Source organism: Scardinius erythrophthalmus, assembly GCF_964197995.2.
Source record: "Scardinius erythrophthalmus genome assembly, chromosome: 21".
Taxonomy (NCBI): Eukaryota; Metazoa; Chordata; class Actinopteri; order Cypriniformes; family Leuciscidae; genus Scardinius; species Scardinius erythrophthalmus.
In genome coordinates this window covers 26284499-26304900 of record NC_138241.1, presented here as the reverse complement: position 1 = coordinate 26304900, position 20402 = coordinate 26284499, and the positions used below count along the sequence as shown (strand labels likewise).

The 20402-nt window shown below is 37.4% G+C and overlaps 1 protein-coding gene across 2 annotated transcripts in view; it reads right to left on the bottom strand.

Moving 5' to 3' along the window:
* gfra1a (gdnf family receptor alpha 1a) overlaps positions 1-20402 on the bottom strand; it is an 84011-nt gene that overhangs the window by 7070 nt on the left and 56539 nt on the right. For both annotated transcript variants that reach the window (XM_081351001.1, XM_081351002.1), the window contains 3 exons: positions 8403-8754; positions 6946-7055; positions 5619-5753 (listed from right to left, as the gene is read on the bottom strand). In XM_081351001.1, the coding sequence (XP_081207127.1) occupies positions 5619-5753; positions 6946-7055; positions 8403-8754 (597 nt within the window). The remainder of the gene's footprint in view (positions 1-5618; positions 5754-6945; positions 7056-8402; positions 8755-20402) is intronic.

Genomic DNA, 20402 nt, shown 5'->3' with positions numbered 1-20402 from the left:
AGGAAAATGTCCTGCAATATCAGGCTACTGGGTTTTTTTCTGATTAAATGAAGACCAGCTTAAAATAAGCAAATTGTTCTGCAACACACATTAACAATGTGAAAGTGTAAAATAGATAAATAAATAATAATTGCGAAAGTGTTCATGTAATACACACACATGTGTATATATATATTGCTGTACCACCAAAGGAAAATAAATGTCTTAAGTTTTACAATGCCTTGTATTTTTTAAATAAGTTTTATTAATAAAGTAAAGGCATAGAACCAGTTTATTTGTAGTGCATGGATAATAGTTTTATATAATTAGTTTATTAATTAAATTAATAAAAAGACAAAAAGACTTTGAGATATGTTTGGTAACTGTACCTGAATGAATTTAAAATTAATTTGCTATATTTCAGATCAATATATTTGTTTTCCTTAATTTTAATTAACACTAACTTTATTCTCATCTGAATTATAGATAATTTATTTCTGTATAAAATAATACTACTATTAAAAACAAATTTGATTTTCTTTTAATCAATGTAGAATGTGTAACTTACTCACTGTGGGTGACAGTTGTAGGTTACAGTTTGACAAGAGTTTAGAGTTTGACAAAAGCACAATGTTGTGTTCTATTGCGAGTGTACACAAATATAAGTAAACACTTTGCAGTTTGAATGTTGTCCTATGAACAAAATGACGGATTGTGTTTTTATGTTTCCACTGTTCGATCGCGCCCGCGCCTCTCTCAACACACACACACATGCACGCACGCACGCACGCAGGCACACACACAACATATTCCAGCATTGCAAACTTGACATCGTAGCCTGTCCATTATAGCTAGCCTGTCTATGATTATAGCCACGGAGCTTCAAAGCTAAGGCGGAGCTACAGATTAGGTGTCCCTAAAGCACCCGCGTATCTAACAGTAGTTCCGCATTACATTAATTAATTTGCACGCGAGTTTTATTTATTTTTATACCGTGTATTCTCCGTGTGTATTCATGCACCGAACCGTGACGCCCGTACCGTTTCGGTTCAATACGAATACATGTACCGTTCCACTCCTAATATAGGCTATATATAGGCTATATATAGGCTACATACAGTATATATATATATTTATATATATTTCATGAACACTTTCGTATTGTTACAAAACTGCTGTTCTTTTGAACTTTCCATTTGCCAAAGACTCCTGAAGATATTTAGAGGGAAAATAAACATTCCCAACTTAATATTTTTTAAAACTATTAAACAATCTCACAGTTTTACTCGAGCTATCTGTTCTGCTCCATCCTGTGCTGAGGACAGCGTGTTCCAAGGGCAGACAGACGCATAACGCTCAGGGGCGAGTGTAGGGTGTGAGGCCAAAGCGCTTCGTCATAGCCTCCTAAACACCCAGATACTGACGGCGCTGGGAACAAACCCCCAGAACTGTCAGGATGCCTTAACACTGAAATCCGGTAATGAGACACGAGAGAATGAGGTAATGAGAAGAAGAGAGAGGGGGGAGAAAGATAGAAAAATAAAGATGCAGTTTAACCCAGTTTAACCTCCTGAAGAGTCTCCTTCAACATCCCCTCAAAGCCCTCAGCACTAAAAGAAACAAACCAAATTAAGCTCAGACTGTTCACAGATACACTCTTCCTACAGTGAATCCACCCTGCCCTGTGGTGGTACACGCCAAACAGTCTGATTTGAAGATCTGATCTATTTGCTGTTTTGATTGAATTGGTTTAGAGAAAGTTTTCCAATTCCTACATTTATCATTATTTTTAATTACTTTTTTGCCTTCAGTGCTTCATTCAGTGTAAATGGTCCTGATGTGAAACAGTTTGTTGTGTGCATTTTTAAAAGTTCAAATATTCCATGTAGACTCTCAATCAGGTTGGGAAATAAACTTTTGCCCACCATCCACAGTGGCTAAATGGTGAATTTTACCAGCTACATACTGCCATTCTTTAAATCAAATATACATAATATATAAGTAACAAACTACAACTTAAACAGCATGATTACTTCGTGATTATAAAATCACAAGGGCTGTGATTTTACCAAGTGAAGCTATGAAGAGCTATTCAAGTGTGAGAACGCAGCTCTGTAATTTTTGTCAAATAATACAAGTAATAGTTCCTCTTTTTGTTATAATTTTGTTTTTATTTTGTAATTTTTACATTTTTAATTTAGTAGTAGTTATAATAATAATAATCATAATAATAATAATTATTGATGTGGTAACACTTTAGTTTAGGGTCCAATTCTCACTATTAACCAGTTGCTTATTAGCATGCATATTACTAGGATATTAGCTGTTTATTAGTACTTATAAAGCACATATTAATGCCTTATTCTACATCGCTACATCGCATCGCCTACCCAATACCTAAACTTAACAACTACCTTACTAACTATTAAGTAAGGGTTAATGCCCGGCGAGGTGTCCAATATCAGGTATTAATGGACGACGGCGAGGCGTGAACCGTCCGACCCGCAGCGGAGGTAATAAGTCCATTAATACCTGACAATGGACACCTCGAAGGGCATTAACCCGCTTATACCTGTACCATGGTCACTTACGAAAGAAAGAAATATTTAATCAATTAATAATACTTTAATGTGTTTTAGAGAAAAAATCGTGAGGGTTTTTATTTATTAAGTCGAGCGCACTATTTAATATCTCCCGTATACAGGCGTTGCCAAGCAACGTGGCCACAGCGACCCGACCGCAGCAGTTGATCAGTGAGTTTGAGCCAGCGCAATCATTTAGAACTGTCATCAGGCAAATTGACGGGACGCCTTTCCTAGGTGTACATTATCACTTTTTAATGGACACCCTGCAGCCAATCAGAATCGAGTATTCACCCAGACCATGGTATAATAAGCATTAATTAGGAGTTTATTGAGTCAATAGTCATAGTTAAAAGTTAGTAAATAGTAAGAATTGGACCCTAATCTCCTAATTTTTCATCAGAAAAATCACAATTCGATATTTCCCCCCCACTGTGAACAGATCTGACTGTAAGCAGGGAATTGAGCTGTTTCAAAAAGCCCTGGGCATGATGGTTGACAGGACCTTCTTTGTCCATTATTATTTCAATTCATTTCCACAATGTCCTGCACAAGAAACTTAGTTCAAGTGCTTTCTAAACTGATCCCTTCATGGATCTTTCAGTACTACAAGCCCTCCCTGAAAGCTCGCTCTTTGCTGTTTCCACTGTCTTTCACGGCATACTAAGAGTTTACGGGAACAAAAGGAAACACTTGGTGCAGTTAAGGAAGTGTAGCGAGCGAGAGACGTACAGGAGAAAGGGTAAAGAAAGAAGTGCACATAAAAGGAAGATGGAAGGGCCTTTTTAGAGGCAGAGGTAAAAACGGGCTGACAGCAGGATAGCTAAAAGCCTTGAAAAACAACTTGCTGGAGTCTGAAGAGATGGACAGAGCAAAGGGAGAATGAGACAAATGGACAGTTAGGAGAGAGATGGCATGGATGGACGCACAGAGTATAATGGAGAGAAAACAAGACAGAAAAAAAAAACTAACAGAAGATATGAGGAGTGTTGTTTGAAGCTCAGATTGATGTGCCTATTTTATGTACTATATACGGGACTGTTGAATGCTTGATTCTGATTGACTGATGAATGTTCTAAGATGTGCATTTTTCCCCAATTAAATGCACAGATAAGTAGTTCCAGGCAGGTCTTGACTGCATTACAGTTCCTTATAACTTATAAGCCAAATGATTTCAGTTATTTCAAAGGTCCTTACAGCCTACAACAGCAAATTAACCAAAAAACCCTACAAAGACATTGACCAAGCAAATAAATATAGTAAAAAAAATAGGATAAAAAGGAAAAACTATTTCCATGTTTTCCTCTTGATTTTGCATTTCATTATCTATGAAAACATTGCTCTCTTCCGCTCTCTCTCTCATAAATGCACACAGTACAGACACACAGACGGAAACATTCACACACAGAAACTTCTTGTCAGCGCTGCCCTACAATTTTATCAATAATATAGTTTCGCATCTGCAAAACTACATGACATTCTCAGTATCGAGGATTTACTTTGTTGAGACCAATCAAGCAATCTATCAATCTCTATCTGCATATCAAGTCTCTGTTATCAGCTCTTAAATTATGTTTTGGAATTAGAAATGGAAACTTGGGATGAGATGCTTAAGAAATTAGTCCTACACACAAGAGAGTTTTAAGGACAAAAACCTGACAAATGTCTTGAAATAAATCATCTGAACAAAGTATTGAGTTGTGGTAAATGTTGTATAAGCGAATAGCCTAATTGCCTTCGGGCGGTTAAACTATTTGAAAAATAACACACACCCGAGGTGTTTTTATTTGCTTGGTCAATGTCTTACATATAATATAGCTTACATATAAATGAAGCAGTCACTTTTTATTTGGCCTTCTTTTCCTAAAGAGCCTGTCATTCTACTACAGTACTTTCACAGCTCAAGTATGAGACCATTTAATAAGCAATGTTTTAATACTGTCTCTTATTTAAACTTCAGTTGGAAAAATGCAATTAGAGTTGGTAAGTTTAAAGGGATATTTCGGCCAAAAATGATATTTAACCCATGATTTACTCACCCTCAAGCCGTTCGAGATGTATATGTCAATCTTTTTTCAGACGAACACATTTTCAGTTATTTTAGAAAATGTCTTTGATCTTTCAGTGGTTAGGGTGAGTAAATCATGGGTTAAATATCATTTTTGGCCGAACTATCCCTTTAATCATTTCAAAGGGCTTATTTAATGAAGCAATTCCAAACTGATTTAAAGATAAGTTTGGCATCATCACTCAAAATGTTCCTAAGTGAAAACACTGTAAATTGTTTAAAGGGGTCCTATTATGCTCATTTACAGGTTTATAATTTTTTTTTATGGGGTCTACTAGAATATGTTTACAGAATTTGATGTTCAACAAACTCAATATTTATAATTTAAATAATTTAAGTTTTCACCCTCTGTCTGAACATTCTGTTTTAATTTTGGTTTCTTTAAAACCTGCCACATTTCAAATGTGACGTTAACTTTGTCATTTATAACCTCTGACCTGCATTGAACTGCATGGTTCAGAGAGCAGTCGTCAGAAAAATGGTAAGAACACAACAGAAAGTTGTGGTTGTATACTGAGGAATAGTGTTAAAAATACATTTTAACTACTGGGAAGAGTGAAAAAAGGAAACACACTACTAATACAAATGATCCAGGCCTCGTCCCCCTTTTTTTGTGTATGCATTAGGCGGGAATTATTTAAATGAGGAATACTGTGACGTGTGTGTGCCTGGAAGAAAAATATTTAAGACTACAATTGAGGCATTTTAGGTAGTTCAGAAACAGTGCTTACTGATATAGTTACTGATATAGAGAATCACCTTTACTGTTTTCATTTAATTGGGCCCTAAACATTTTGATTTGGTTTTGCAGCAAAACAAATTCAAAATGTTTAGATCTCATCAAAAGACTGAAAATGTAAAAAAAGAGATCTATTTTTTTAGCTATATGGCCCAGCCCTAACACAAACTCTACATGTAAATCAGCGAGTGTGCCTCCGATTTGACTTTAGACAGAAGCAGGGAGAGTCGGGGCCAGAGCAGTAACTCACGCAGGCAAGTGTTGTCAGTGAAGAACTCTGTGAATCTGTCGCATTCCTCTTTGCTGTTGCCGCTGCTGCTGCAGTCGCAGAATGGAGACACGCTGATCTTGGGTGAACGCAGATAATTTGGGGTCATCACCGTACCTGGATAACAAAAGAATACATGTTCCAACATTCTTTAGGAATATTGCATTTGAAAAATTAAAGCATCAGTTTCAAATTTTAAAGCTAAATATATGCTTGATGTGTGCCTTGTCATCTTAGATTAGCTGTTATATTGTTCTCACTGAGCTTTCTTAAAAAAATAATAATTTTGGTGCAGTGTGCCTCATAAAAACTATGCTGTGGGGATGTGACACTGTTAGCCCACAAAAAGAAACAGTCTCCCACTGGTAGAACAACAACATGAGCTAATCACAGATTAATAGCTGCACTGCTGTATTCCCATGTGTCCAGCTGCTGTTTCTGTGTAGTGCTGCACACACGACATTGGGAAGATTTCCAGCACAAGCAACACATAAAGAACTAGAGAACAAACACGTTTTCACATAGGCTTTCTCTATATGTATCTCAGTGGATTGTATGAAGAGAACTAGCAGTCACCCAGTATTAGTTAATGATCATATATCATGGTCTGTCTGAACTGCGGGAACGTCTCCAAGATGCTTGAAGAAACCTTCCTGCAAAGCTACAGTACTGTGAAAAGTACTGCCCCTTGTGTTAAAATGCTGTAAAGTGAGAATGCTTTCAAAAATAAAATCACAAATTGAATTTATTTATGACTGAACTTATATTAACTAATTCAAATCAATATATGGTGTAAGGACCCTTTGCGTTTAAATAGGCTTTTGTCCAGGTACACTTGCACAGTTTTTCAGGTAGCTTTGCAGGAAGGTTTCTTCAAGCATCTTGGAGACGTTCCCGCAGTTCTTCTGGATTTAGTCTGTCTCAGTTTTTTTCTGTTTCTTCATGTAATCACTGACGGACTCGATGATGGTGAGATCAGATCATACCGGCTGTTGTCAGACTCCTTGTGCATACACAAATCTCACTGGATTATTACAATTAATGGCAAAAAAAAAATGTTTGGAAATGTAAACGGATATTTCCTACTGACACACTACAGCAAAAGATATAAATAACTGACTTAAAAACTTTTTTTGGGGGGGGGGGGGTGTATTAACATGCCTAAGACTTTTGCACAGTACTGTATATATTTGCAATTTAATAAAAAATATTTTTTTACGCTGTACAGCATGAAAGATACACTTATAAATGCATTGTTTCTCAGATGTTTTGAATGAACTTGTTTATCCAAGTTACAAGACAGACTCACCAATGAGACCAGAGTACGACAGCAAGCAGTCAGCGTAGTTCTCCTTTAGACAACCAGAGAGAGAGCGGGGCTCAGACTGACAGTTAGTGAAGAAATCAGCCAGACGAGACCTGAAACACCAAATACACACTTTATATAGAATAGTTATCACCTTTTCTTGACATCTATTCTGGTACAACGAGAACTAGCAACATTACTTTATAATTAAATACTGTTCATTATAAATGAAATAAAACATATGTTGCCCAAATCTGTGTTTGTAAAGCAAACAACACACACAGTTCTTGGCTGTTAAATGTGTTGGAAGACTCTCAGCAGCAGTCTGTCATAGTGTTAAGGATGGAGAAGGAATGTGTAAATGAATGTGCTGTGCCGTGTGTCCTAAGACACATGGTGTTGGAATAGTGTGGGATCTTTGCACAACTACACAGAAAGCTCTTGGTACAGCTAGGGGCTACACCTAGCATCAAAATGATCATGGGTACATAAACAGGATAGCTATAAAGAGAAAGACAATTAATGAGAAAAAAAGCAAGCAGAATGGAGAATGTGAACTGTACAGACCCGGAGCACAAGTGCAAATATATTCCATTTATTTGTATAAGTGTCTGAGTGTGCCCCCAGAATGCCAAGCGGTGGCTCTTCTGATTGAGCAGGGTCATTAGCTATCGCTCTCTCTCTGTGCCTAAAGACGTTTGCTTGGCAAAACTACATCCACGTTGTGCCAATGAATCCTTAACAAGCCACTTAGAGGACTCTGGGGTTGCTTTCTTCCTGCACAAACCAGATTTAGGGCTGCAGTTTTTATTGCTAGACTTCAATAATCACCTCGATTGTCCTCGCAATGTGCTCTCCTGCCTTACCTTAATAAACACTTTATTTCCCAATAGATGCAGCTTAGCTGCTCATGGCCATTTCTGTCCCTAGTGGTGAATATGTGTTAATACAGATGGCGTGTTATTACAGATGACATGTTGTGATCTTGCCTCTCAGATCCAGTGATGCATTTCTTAGCACCTCTAAATAGCTCATTTTGCACTGCCATGTGTTAATACACACAAGATAAGTGTTGCCGTGAAGTGTGGATGTATGGACTTTACTACTATATATGTATTGAAATGCTTCTCTTTTCTGCAGTTTTGTAATGTAATAATATAATAAAAAATTATATACTATTATAACAATTTAAGTAAAAAGCAGACTTTATTTTATATATGTAGTTGTGTTCAAAATTATTGTTCCTCTTGGTAAATATGAGCAAAGCAGGCTGTGAAAATAAATGCATTGTTTATCCTTTTGATCGATCATCCAAAAATTTACATCTATGAAATCTAACCTTTCACTGAAGTAAAGTGTTAATGATTTATTATTTTATTAGAACTTCATTAACCTAACAATATTAAGAAAATGCACAAGAGAATAACATTTTAAGTTGCCTTTTGTAAACCAGTTCAGACCTGCAGATGTAGTTGGTCTTGCATGATGCTTGCAGTGTCAGGCAGTTGGGCCTTTCCTTGTCCTCATATGAACAGGCTGGCACGATGGTCTGGCGTCTGCGCTCAGAGCAGGCTGACTGATCCCCAAGAGGACATGAGCAGAAGAGCATACCGTAGCTGTGCTTGGGCGGCACCTTGTCGAAGAACTGTCGCAGGGCCTTGTGGCACTTCCGTTTGTTGCAGATTTCAGCCGTTGAGACTCGACTTGTGCAGGGGCTTATGTAAGCTGAACGGTATTTCTTACAGGTGTCGTTTAGGTTGCAGGCCTTTGCTGCATTCAAGCAGTTGTTCTCCTTTGCTAGCGCAGGCTCACCTGCAAAGACAGAGAATACACAATATAACTAAAATCAATAGGTGAAGTGTGTTCCTATTGACTGTAGTGTACAGTATTTAACAGTGTTAAGTTTGACAGCAAACTTTGATTTAGTTTTAGTCATAGTCTGTCATATTTTAGTCATCTAAACTGTTTTAGTCTAGTTTTAGTCAACTAAATATCATAAGATTTTAGTCGACTAAATCTATAGTAAATATAATGGGTTTAGTTACATTTTAATGCATCAATTAAGCATTACTCTAAAATTTCCAAACTCATTATATACTCTTTTGAACATCCAATACAGACAGATTTAACTGCTTTGACATAACATGTCTTTATCTTAAAATTAAATAAAACCACTTCTCATAAAGAAACAAGAACATGTTCTTCTTTTCAATTGATATATGCATTCTTCATAACAAAATTGCATTGAACATTCTTCAGTCTTCCAAGCAGACATATTTATTTGCATACATTAAAAATAAAGATTAAAGCTATTAAAGTTATTCAGTCAAGAGCACTGAGTGATTCTCTTTTTCTTTTGTTGTTTGATTAAGATTAATGACAGACAGCAGCAGGTTTATTAGACTGCTGTCACTTTAAGGCGAATACTGTACACGAGTCCAAAACACTGATTCACATCCAATATTCTCCCAACTGTTCACGTTTAAGACATAACTGACTGTTTACGTGAATACTCACCGAAACTTTTGTGTGTATTAGTCCATTCAAGCGCGAAAAGATGTACTCGTACTGTCTGAACTGAATTTCTCTCTTTCACGGCGTCATTCAGATTTATCTGTATGTCTGCTCTTTCTCCCAGATGTTCACACTGAATGTTTTATGAGACATGCAGCAAGTGTATGCCAACTTATATTCCGCAGGGTAGAACAGCACGTTACAATTTAATTGTGCTAATCAGAAGCCAATCAGAATCAATAGCCAATTGCAGACACTCTTTCTGTCAATCATTTTGCAAGTCTTTTGAGGTGGGGTTTTGCAGAGAGGGTGTGTGGTTGAAATGAGCATAATCAGCAGCTGAGCTTACATCATCTTTAAATCTGTAAAAATAAATAAATAATGACAAATATATGTAAACTTTTAAAAGTAAAAAAAAAAAAAAAATAGATTCCATAAAATAAATATAAAAGAAAGCAGAACAAACAGACAATGAAAAACAAACAGTCTGATACTATCCACAGCTCTGAAACCCCTGCTCCACAAAAAAAAATAAAAAAAAATCTTTCATTTGAATACCCCACGGCACTGTCAGGCATGTGAATTAATCATCCCTATTTCTGCAGGTCTGCCAAAACACAGAGGCTGTTTATAAGGAACCTGTTTTTTGTTTTAGGCTGTTTTTTTTTATGTTAAATGAAACAGTGCTCGTCCCTCTGGATCCCTGCAGCCTAAACAAACAGTCATCTTGGCCGAACAGGGGAGTCATCAAAGCGGCCAGCACGGCTCTTCTCTCGCCTGTCAGCTGCGGCTAATTGCTGGCATTCTAGCACATTCCACCATTAACTAACATTTCTGGAGACTTGCTGAGCTACAGCAGCAGTTTTGTATATAATGAGAGCCAATTAAAAACAAGAGATGGGTTGTATTAGAGCGAGGGTGGAGCGTACATGTGCATGTGTGTGTAAGGCCAGTGCTAATAAGATGGCTGTCTTTAAGGGAGCCCAGGAGGAGACTGTATCCACAGAGCCTCTAGCAGCAGGAGGTGATGTCATTTGCTCATGTAAGTCATGTTGGATCAGACCAAGGCTAACAAGTGTATGAAATGGCTTAAGCCACTTTCCCACAATCTCCAACATTAGCGTACAATACGATTGTCGCATTTCGCCCCCTAGTGGCAGTCGCACAGATTTTTTTAATTTTTTTGTTTAGCAGCTGTTTACCTTCGCTTATGTAAAATCAATGAATAATGAATGTATGAATATATCCACACAAAACAAATAGGCCTACATCTGAAAGAAAAGCACAGTAGGTTTTCTAGGGCTAATCATTGTAAATTATGTAAAAATTATTATTTCTGCCCATTTTACAGAAATAATAATTAGTAATTCTCACCTCACGCTCATAGTTTAGATTATAATGCATCACATTGGGTCACATGTGACCTAAAAAATTCCCATACGCAAGAACTCCATTAAAATCTCTCCATTCGAAATTAATGACATCCAGTCTGTATTTGTTGGACATAGTGAAAAGGAGGCTTCAAATTGTACACAATGCAAAGCAAAATGTAGTAATATTTTATCAAAACGTATCCAAAGTTCTGCCTCTGAAATGCCTTAAATAATGTCATAAATCCCTATTTACCCTTTTAACCCCTTCCAATACCTGACTTCTTGTGGCATGTAGCTTTTCATGATCTAATCAATTCCTGTCCTGGATTTTTTCTTGTTGAATATCCTGCTTCACTCAGAAATTGGAAAAGTAAAATTGATTGGTAACAGTTTTGCGGTACGCTTCTGATAATGATGCACAATAATAAGTAGATAACTTAGATCAGTGACTGTCTCTATAACAAATTAATGTCAGTCTGTGCGGAAGTCAATAGCACAACAAAATAATTAAAAAGTTTGAGGTCATCAAAAAAAAAAGAAAAAAAAAAAAGAAGAAATTAACAATCAGCAAGGATGCATTAAAGACATTTATAATGTTACAAGAGATATATATATATATTTTTAAATGCTGTTCTTATGAACTTTCTATTCATCAAATAATCCTGAAAAAAAAACTGCATCAAGGTTTCAACTAAAATATAAAGCAGCAAAACTGTTAATATAAAGCAACAAGAAATGTTAATTGAGCATTTATCAATATATATATATATATATATATATTTTTTTTACAATAGTGTATCATTATGAGATGCACAATGACCCCTTGACCTTCCATAGAACACTGTAAAACAACACCGCTCCACTCCATCTGTTAGCGGTCTGGACTGTAATTCAACACACACACACACACACACACACACACACACACACACACACACACACACACACACACACACACACACACACACACACACACACACACACACACACACATAAGCTTTTGTACCCATGGGGACCTCAATTTAGGTCCCCACAGTGACACGAGTCCCCATGAGTCTGTGTGCATTCAGGTTTAAGTCCCCACCGGTGTAGAAAAACATGTCCACACATATACACACAAACACACACACACACACACACACACACACACACACACACACACACACACACACACACACACACACACACACACACACACACTTAACGTCTATCTGCCCAGACAACATCTGCCCATTCAAGCCCTTCAGCACAGAAAAGTCTCTGTCTCTCTGTTTTGCTCTCTGAGAGTGGGTGCTTATCTTTGTGTGGAAGAAAAAGTGGAATGCAATCTCACCTATTCATAAACAGTGTGATGTTCTCAGTCAGAGCATCAGACATGCACACAAACTTTCACACAGACACTCAAAGCCAAAAAAAACCCCATCTCTGCCGAGTTACACTACTGTCAGATGTCATCATCAAAAAAAAAAGCCATTCTCTGTGTGTGTGTGTGTGAGTGTTTGTGTGTGTGTGTGTGTGCGATGTGCCCTTCTGATCCGATGCCCTGAGGCTGACAAGAATAAAATACCTATTCTGTGGCTTGGCACAAAGGGCTTCGGGTTGAAACAATCCTCTACAGCTGTCTGCATCTTTCACCTCTTGTATGAACCCTTAGAACCAGATGTCACACAGAAGAGACTGACCAAATCACACATGAATGAATGAATGAATGAATGAATGAGGCATTTATATAGCGCTTTCATATGTACTACTGTACACCCAAAGCGCTTTACAATCCAGTCAGGGGATCTCTCCTCAACCACCACCAGTGCACAGCATCCACTTGGATGATGCGACGGCAGCCACAGTACAACGGCGCCAGTGCGCTCACTACACACCAGCTATAGGTGGAGAGGTGAGAGAGTGATAGAGCCAATTCAATGGAAGGGTGATTATTAGGAGGCATGACTGGCAAGGGCTATGGGATGGAATTTAGCCACGACACCGGGGTTACACCCCTACTCTTTACGAGAAGTGCCAAGGGTTTTTTAATGACCACAGAGAGTCAGGACCTCGGTTTAACGTCTCATCCGAAGGACGGTGCTTGTTACAGTATAGTGTCCCCATCACTTTACTGGGGTTTTAGGAACACACACAGACACACAATCCATATAACCAGTGTCTAACATTTACACTCGTCAAGCACCACATTAAAGTAAAAAGGGGCTATGACGGGTAAATAAAACATATTTACTTGCAGTTAGTTGGTAATTGTGTGAAGAATTGCTATATAATACAAGGTTTAAACCCAACTGTAATAGCAATTTAAACTTTTTTTTACTAAATCTGCGGGAATTAGTAAAATGATGCTCAATACAAGCACTATTTAACCGGAGCGAATGAGACGCGCAAATGAGAGGAGGCGGGTGTGTGTCAATTCACCGTCGTAGTACGGAGCCCGGGAAGTCACCTGCATGTGGGAGAAAAAAAAACAATCCGTGGCGGCGGTTTTGCAATCCGTCCGCTCAGTTTAAAAACCGTACTCACGAATTCTCAAACTGTTCCCTCGGTTTAACAAATTGTGCCCACGGATTAATAAACCGTACCCACGAGTTTCTAATCCGCGCTCTCAGATTTGTAAACTGTGTCTTCAGTTTTGCAATCTGTACCCACAAATTCACAATCCGTTCCCACGGGTTTGTAATCTGTACTCACGGATTCTCATTTTAGAAGAACACGTTGTTAACGAATCTTATTGTATATTGTTTTATTGTGTAATAAGTGGAATACATCAAATTGTCTTAACTGCTTCTGCATGTTTAAAGTGATTCTCAATTGTAGCGGGTATGGGTGGAATATAGGCTACTATTTAATAGGCCTATGAATGATGTGCATCAAAATCTTTTGTTTATTTGTGATAATCGTAGCACTTTATTATTATTTTCTAACCTGTATTATGACTGATATTTGACGAATTGCTTTGTTCCTTTTTTGTAAATTTTGGACAAAAGCGTCTTCTAAATATGTAGCCTAAAATGTAATAATAATAATAATAATTATAATAATAATAATTATTATTATTATTATTTGAGTTATAAATGAACTATAAACGAGTTCACTTAGTAATACAGTAATATGTTTGTCATCAAATAATTTATCAATGCTTTATTATTATAGGCTATAACCGTCCTAACCTTTTACAGTTTTGGATAAAATAGGCCTAAATTTTTTGCATAATTTTTGCTTAAAAATAAAACATTCATAAATTATTTTATGATAAAAATATTACTGTCTTAAGTGAACTCATTTATAGTTATTAACTCAATAATAATAATAATAATAATAATTATTATTACATTTTAGGCTACATATTTAGAAGACGCTTTTGTCCAAAACTTACAAAAAAACTGAACAAAGCAATTCGTCAAATATCAGTCATAATACAGGTTAGAGAATAATAATAAAGTGCTAAGATTATCACAAATAAACAAAAGATTTTGATGCACGTCATTCATAGGCCTATTAAATAGTAGCCTATATTCCACCCATACCCGCTACAATTGAGAATCACTTTAAGCATGCAGACGCAGTTAAGACAATTTGATGCATTCCCCTTAATATTCAATAAAACAATATACAATAAGATTCGTTAACAACGTGTTCTTCTAAAATGAGAGTGAGCCACAAATCCGTGAGTACAGATTACAAACCCGTGGGAACGGATTGCGAAAGCGTGGGCACGGTTTATGAATTTGTGGGTACAGATTGCAAAAACTGAAGGCAAGGTTTACAAATCTGAGAGCGCGGATTAGAAACTCGTGGGTACGGTTTATTAATCCGTGGGCACGATTTATTAAACCGAGGGAACAGTTTGAGAATTCGTGAGTACGGTTTATAAACTGAGTGGACGGATTGCAAAACCGTTGCCACGGATTGTTTTTTTTTTCCCCACAGGTGACTTCCTGGGCTCCGTACTGCTACTACCGGAGAGAAGATAGCGAGAACGCGCAGCTGGTGTTTTTGCCTGTACCGCTGGACACAAAACGGACCAGCACGGAATTGGAAAGACGCGAGACTGACGGGCCAGTCACCGGTCCGGGCTGATCATGAGAAACATTTTCCGATTCCGGTCCCTGCTTAGTCGATCAGTGCATCTCGAAATCACACATTCACCCTACACCTCACACACACTGGACATCTTGCCTGGTAGGTAGAGCACGAACCCCCTCCCCTACTGTCTCTCATCTCTGATAAAGCCTAAAATTGATTAGTGTCTCCTATTTCCTTCCTCTTTTGGCTCTAATTTTCAGTTTGCAGGAGAATCAGTCTGAATAATGACCTTGAATGCTATTAGCAAACCTGAGTATTTACAGATCTGCTTCTTGTGTTTTATTTGGACCTCTGTTATCATCTGTTCTTTCCTTGAGCCAGTACAATAGTGATCCAACTGTGGGTAAGTAAAGTTTTTTTTTTTTCAGATTTTTTATTTATTTATATTGATTTACATTAAACAATAAATTGGAGCCTTAGTGCAGCAGATAGAATGTGTGTTCTTTAGACGGTGAAGCTCACATTATCTCACAGGTTTGTGTTCCTGTAGCAGCTCAACCTGCAAAGTGTAAGGCTCTAGCAACACCAAGGACATGGGTTCATTTCTCAGATAGATAGAATGGCAGGATGGATATAAAAAGGCAAAAAGCTCCAAAATATAAATGAAAACAATTAACTTGTTTTGCCAGTGTGTAGCAATACAGAGAACATACACATTCCAATTCAATAAAATGAGAGCAAAGGCACTGTAGTCACTCTTTTAATTCTCTCTCTCGTCTCTGCTGTTTTAACATACTTTCTCTCCAGGATCAGAAAACAGAGGCCTGATTAAATCCTAATAAAAGCCTCACCTGAGGGTTAATGGGAAACGTACAGTGAAACGAGGAGGGGAGGCCAGCACGCTCCTCTCCCACTTTATCTGGAACTGTAATGTCACCAGCGATTAGCGGAGAGGTCGTGGATTTGATTAAAACACCACCGTGATTAGAACCTGATGTCCTCTTGAGTGTGTGCACTGTGTGTGTGTGTTAGTCTCTCACTGTAACTTTTTATGTGCCTTTCAGGTGATTGTTTCTATAATTGTCTCATCATTTGCTTTCTCTGCAGTCCAGTGACTGAAAACAAAGACATTTTAATAAGACTAAAAGGATGGGAAACATTAACAAATACTTCGAATGACACTGCTGGTGTGTGTCCAGGTTTTCTTTCAATGTGTTCATCCTCACTGGAGATGTTTGATAATATAAGGCAAGGACTGTGATTGATAATGTTTTGTAATTAGGCAGCTATATAGGGGCTCTGCCAAAGCCCCGTGCAGTCCTTATGAACACCTTATGAATAAAATAAATACAAAAGCATATAATAAAATAAATACAACTGAAACATCATGCAATAAAAGCTATGAGTAACAGGTAATTTTGTTGATGGCTTGATTTCTATTCCTAGCGTTGTGTTCGGTAGCCTCACCCACAGCAAAATCTCATTGGTCCAAAATCCTAATCCCAATAACTCTACATTAAACATTAAAAATATTCTCACCACTGGTACTCAGTACAAGAGCTTTTTCCTTGTTTACCATCAGTGAACCAGAGAAGCCACATGGTTGGAAAGAAGACCCTCGTTTTCTCCTGTCTTTTGGTTCTTTGTAGTGCTTAATAAACTCTCTGTTTCTGCAAACAATCCTCCAGTGTAATAACCGTAAATGAAACAGTAGCCGTCCTACAGTATAACTCAAGACCTTTGTAATTGATCCCTGAAGCCCTTGTTTCTGTCTCTCCTCACTCTTTAGATCAAGGTGGCATGCTCTCGGAGAAGGACATTCCTCTAAGATATTTCTTCGGGGTGCATAGGGTTTCGGCAGTGATTGGTTAAATCCTAGGGTAATGGTGGGTTTGGTAAGGAAACCGGTGTTGACAAGATTATGTTGGCTTAGAAAATATGATACTTAGTATTAGTAACAGTTTGAGTAATTCTGAGTAAACTAGCAATTGATGCCTTGGCTATGTGATTAGCCTGAAGGACTTATGAGCAGTACCCATTTTATTTTTAATATGGCAGATATCTCCACTCCCACCAAAATGGGAGGTTGTTTGAGAAGTTAACATCCCTCACACACATACCCACTCCCTCCAGCTTTAGCTTCACCATCCTGCTAGAACTCTCGAATGATGAGGATTCATGGCCCAGACTGCCTGCTCGATCCTGGCCCTGTACACAAACATGATCTGTGAGGCATTAATATGCACAGTCCCCCCCCCCCAGCCTGTCAAAGAGATATACTGTTCTAGCCCCAGAGTACCAGCACACTAAGAGACCTCCGTTTCAGGGGAAGTTATACTAGTGAGAATCATTAGACCTGCTGCTGTATTTGCATGGATGCAAGAGATAGTAGAGCTGTGATCTATTTCCCATGATTGGACGTGATGAAATAGAGCATGCAAACAGAATGTTGCTGAATCATAGCCCAAACAAGTTCCCTTTGACCATGTACAAATAAGACAATACTGTTCTTGTTTGAAAAAGAATATAGAGAAAGTAATGCATTTTTCATTCATTGTTTAAACAGAAAATAGTTTAGAATTTGTGGTCAATATAAGAAAAAACTGATCAAGTTCAAAAAGTACTTGGGGCTGTATGAAGTATTTTTTTAATAAAAACAGTAATATTTTGAAATATTATTACAATTTCTATTTTAATATATTTTAAAATGTAATTTATTCCAGTGATAGCAAAGTGAAATTTTCATCAGCCATTACTCCAATCTTCAGTGTCACATGATCCTTCAGAAATCAATCTGATAGGCTGATTTTGTGCTCAAGAAACACAATTGTCTCATCAATGTTGTCTTATCAATGTTAAAAATGTTTGTGCTGCTTAATATTTTTGCCGAAACTTAGATAACCCCCCCCCCCGATGAATAAAGTGTAAAAAGTAACATTTACGAATAAAAGTATAACTTTTTTTTATTTATTTTTAATTACTGACCCCAAACTTTTGAATGTTTATTTATAGTTTATTTAGTGTTTATTTATTTATTAATGGAGGTCCTTCACACTAGGCAAGGCAAGATTGTATAGCACATTTCATACAGTGGTAATTCAATAATAAAAGTTTAATTTAGAAATATATTAAAACAAAACATTAACCTAAACACTTTTCAACATATATGGATTTTCATGTTTTTTCATTGGTTTCATACATTAAATGTGAACATATATTGTATTTAAGATTATATTTCAATATTTTTTGTCAAATTTTAATGAGCTCAACTTAAAGGTCCCACAATGGCATCAGAAAGAGAGTGAGGACCATCTACAGCACAATGAAGCAGGGCATGCAGTTTGCAGGAGCTTAGCTGCAGGTCTTGATAAACATGGCCAAAAACAACATCATTACTGTAAGACTTGAGAAATTATAAAATGCCGGGCAGTCTGGCTGAGGAACGACCACTCCCCGAGAAGACAAAGGACCTTTCTGGAAATTAACATTTGAACTCTCTCGTGAAGTTAGCATCACCATTTGAGACGCAAGTAAGTCTGGGAAGGTGATTAATGTAAATTCCCACTGTGAACTCATGTTTAAATTTGAAAAGAGGTTTCTTCTTGATCTGAGTATTTAGGGAGATGCTGAAGAAGTCTCATGGCGATTTGTTGCTCAAATTGGCCCGTGATGCTGAGAGTGGCTGAGACTCTCAGCATCATGTATTTTCTAATGTCAGGTTCACATCTTTTCTCTTTATTCCAGAGCATTTGATGTTTTGTATTTATTATCTTTGAACTGATTATAAAATTGGCATGATACATTTACATGACATAATAAATTGTTACATTTGATTTTATTCTGACTGACTCTGCAATTGTTTTCCCAAGTAGATTAAACGGATTTGTATGTTCCCGCAAGTTTTGCTTCAGATTAGTGACGACTAATATTTGGCATCAATTCAAGTGTACTTGGTTTGCAAAGACAAGAAGTGAATATCCGTTTAGAACAGCAAATGCTGCTTGACCAATCTAAATTTGGGTGTGTCTTACCTCTGTTTTAATTTGATGTTACTTTAGATAAGTGTACGTGGGAAACCACGGCATGGCCAATCCAAAGCTATTATGAGAGAAGTAATGTTGGTCAACTTATATATGTAATAGTGGCCATACCTCTACTGAAGTAAACGTTTAAATTAAATTCAAGTGTATGCAATTCCATGGGTGCTATACCAAAGTATATTTGATTGTGTAAACGTGAATGTGACCTATCTCGGGTATATAGCAATTACCTCTGATTGATGATCAAAACTGACGGGATTGTGATCGTGAAACCCGTGTTAAAAACAAAAAACGTGAGGACCTCTGAGCGACATAGTTTCCTAATCTGAACGGGGTAAAACATACTTAAAGCTGCAGTCCGTAGCTTTTTTGGGTTAAAGATCCAAAATACATTTTTGAGCAGGTACATAACCAGCCAGTGTTCAAAACTATCTGTTTGCCTTAGCTCGATTCAAAATGGTAAGCTTGTAATAATGTTTTTAATTCCAGTGGTACTGGTGGATTTCCGCTGGAAATTCAACCATGTCTTTGTGTCTTTACGTCACATCTGTACAGATAAAGAAGGTGTCTCAGCTAGTAGGCTATATTGCGTGTGAGGATGTTGGAGGTGGAGATTTATAGCCTTTTCTCACAGCACTTGATATAAACTTATCAATTTGATGGCGGATCCAGAAAGGTTCAAACGACAATCACCAGTGACAACTGGAGATTCACCCGTAGTAAAACACGAAAGACTTCGGAGAAAAAAAGAGACTGCAACCGGGCCATGCGGATAAATATCGGAAGGGCATTAAATGTAGTCACGCAATGCTGATGTTGTTAACATTAACAATTTGAGAACAAAGTATAATTTGCATGGTTTGACGTGATATGATAAGCAATCGTTAGATTTAATCGGCACGATTTACTGCAATGATTTTTTCCCCTTTGTTGGTCAGAACAAAAGTGGATGTTACTTACTTGTTCAGACGACATTTTCCGGTGATAATTCTTATGTTGGTCATACTTCCAAAAAGTAGAATCTGTGATTGCGAATAAAAGTATCCACACCGGCGTGGTGATTGACAGCCGCTCATTCTCCTCAAAACATTGGATTCATCCGCGCTGTGCCATGCCGGGGCACAATGCACGTAAAGTTGATAATTCCGCGAAAAACTGCAATTGCAGATTTCGAACAGAGATGGCGAGTGTACTTGGGGAAAGAGGAAAAAATGCGGACTGCAGCTTTAAAGAGTTCAAAAGAATAATCAAACATTCACTCACTTTTAATGATGCCCAGATATCATTAAAACCTTTTTCATTTATGGAGTCAGATGAAATAATGAGGTAATACATATGAGAAAATGTATTTCATTTAATCTTGTTGTGTTGTGTAAAAGGAAAGACAGTAACGCACAAAGACCTTCACCCGTATTATTGGAAAACCGTCATTGGACCGATAGTAAGTTTGGGCAGCTTGTGATATAAAAGTTTTTTAGGTCCAAACCCAATGCTTTCATGACTG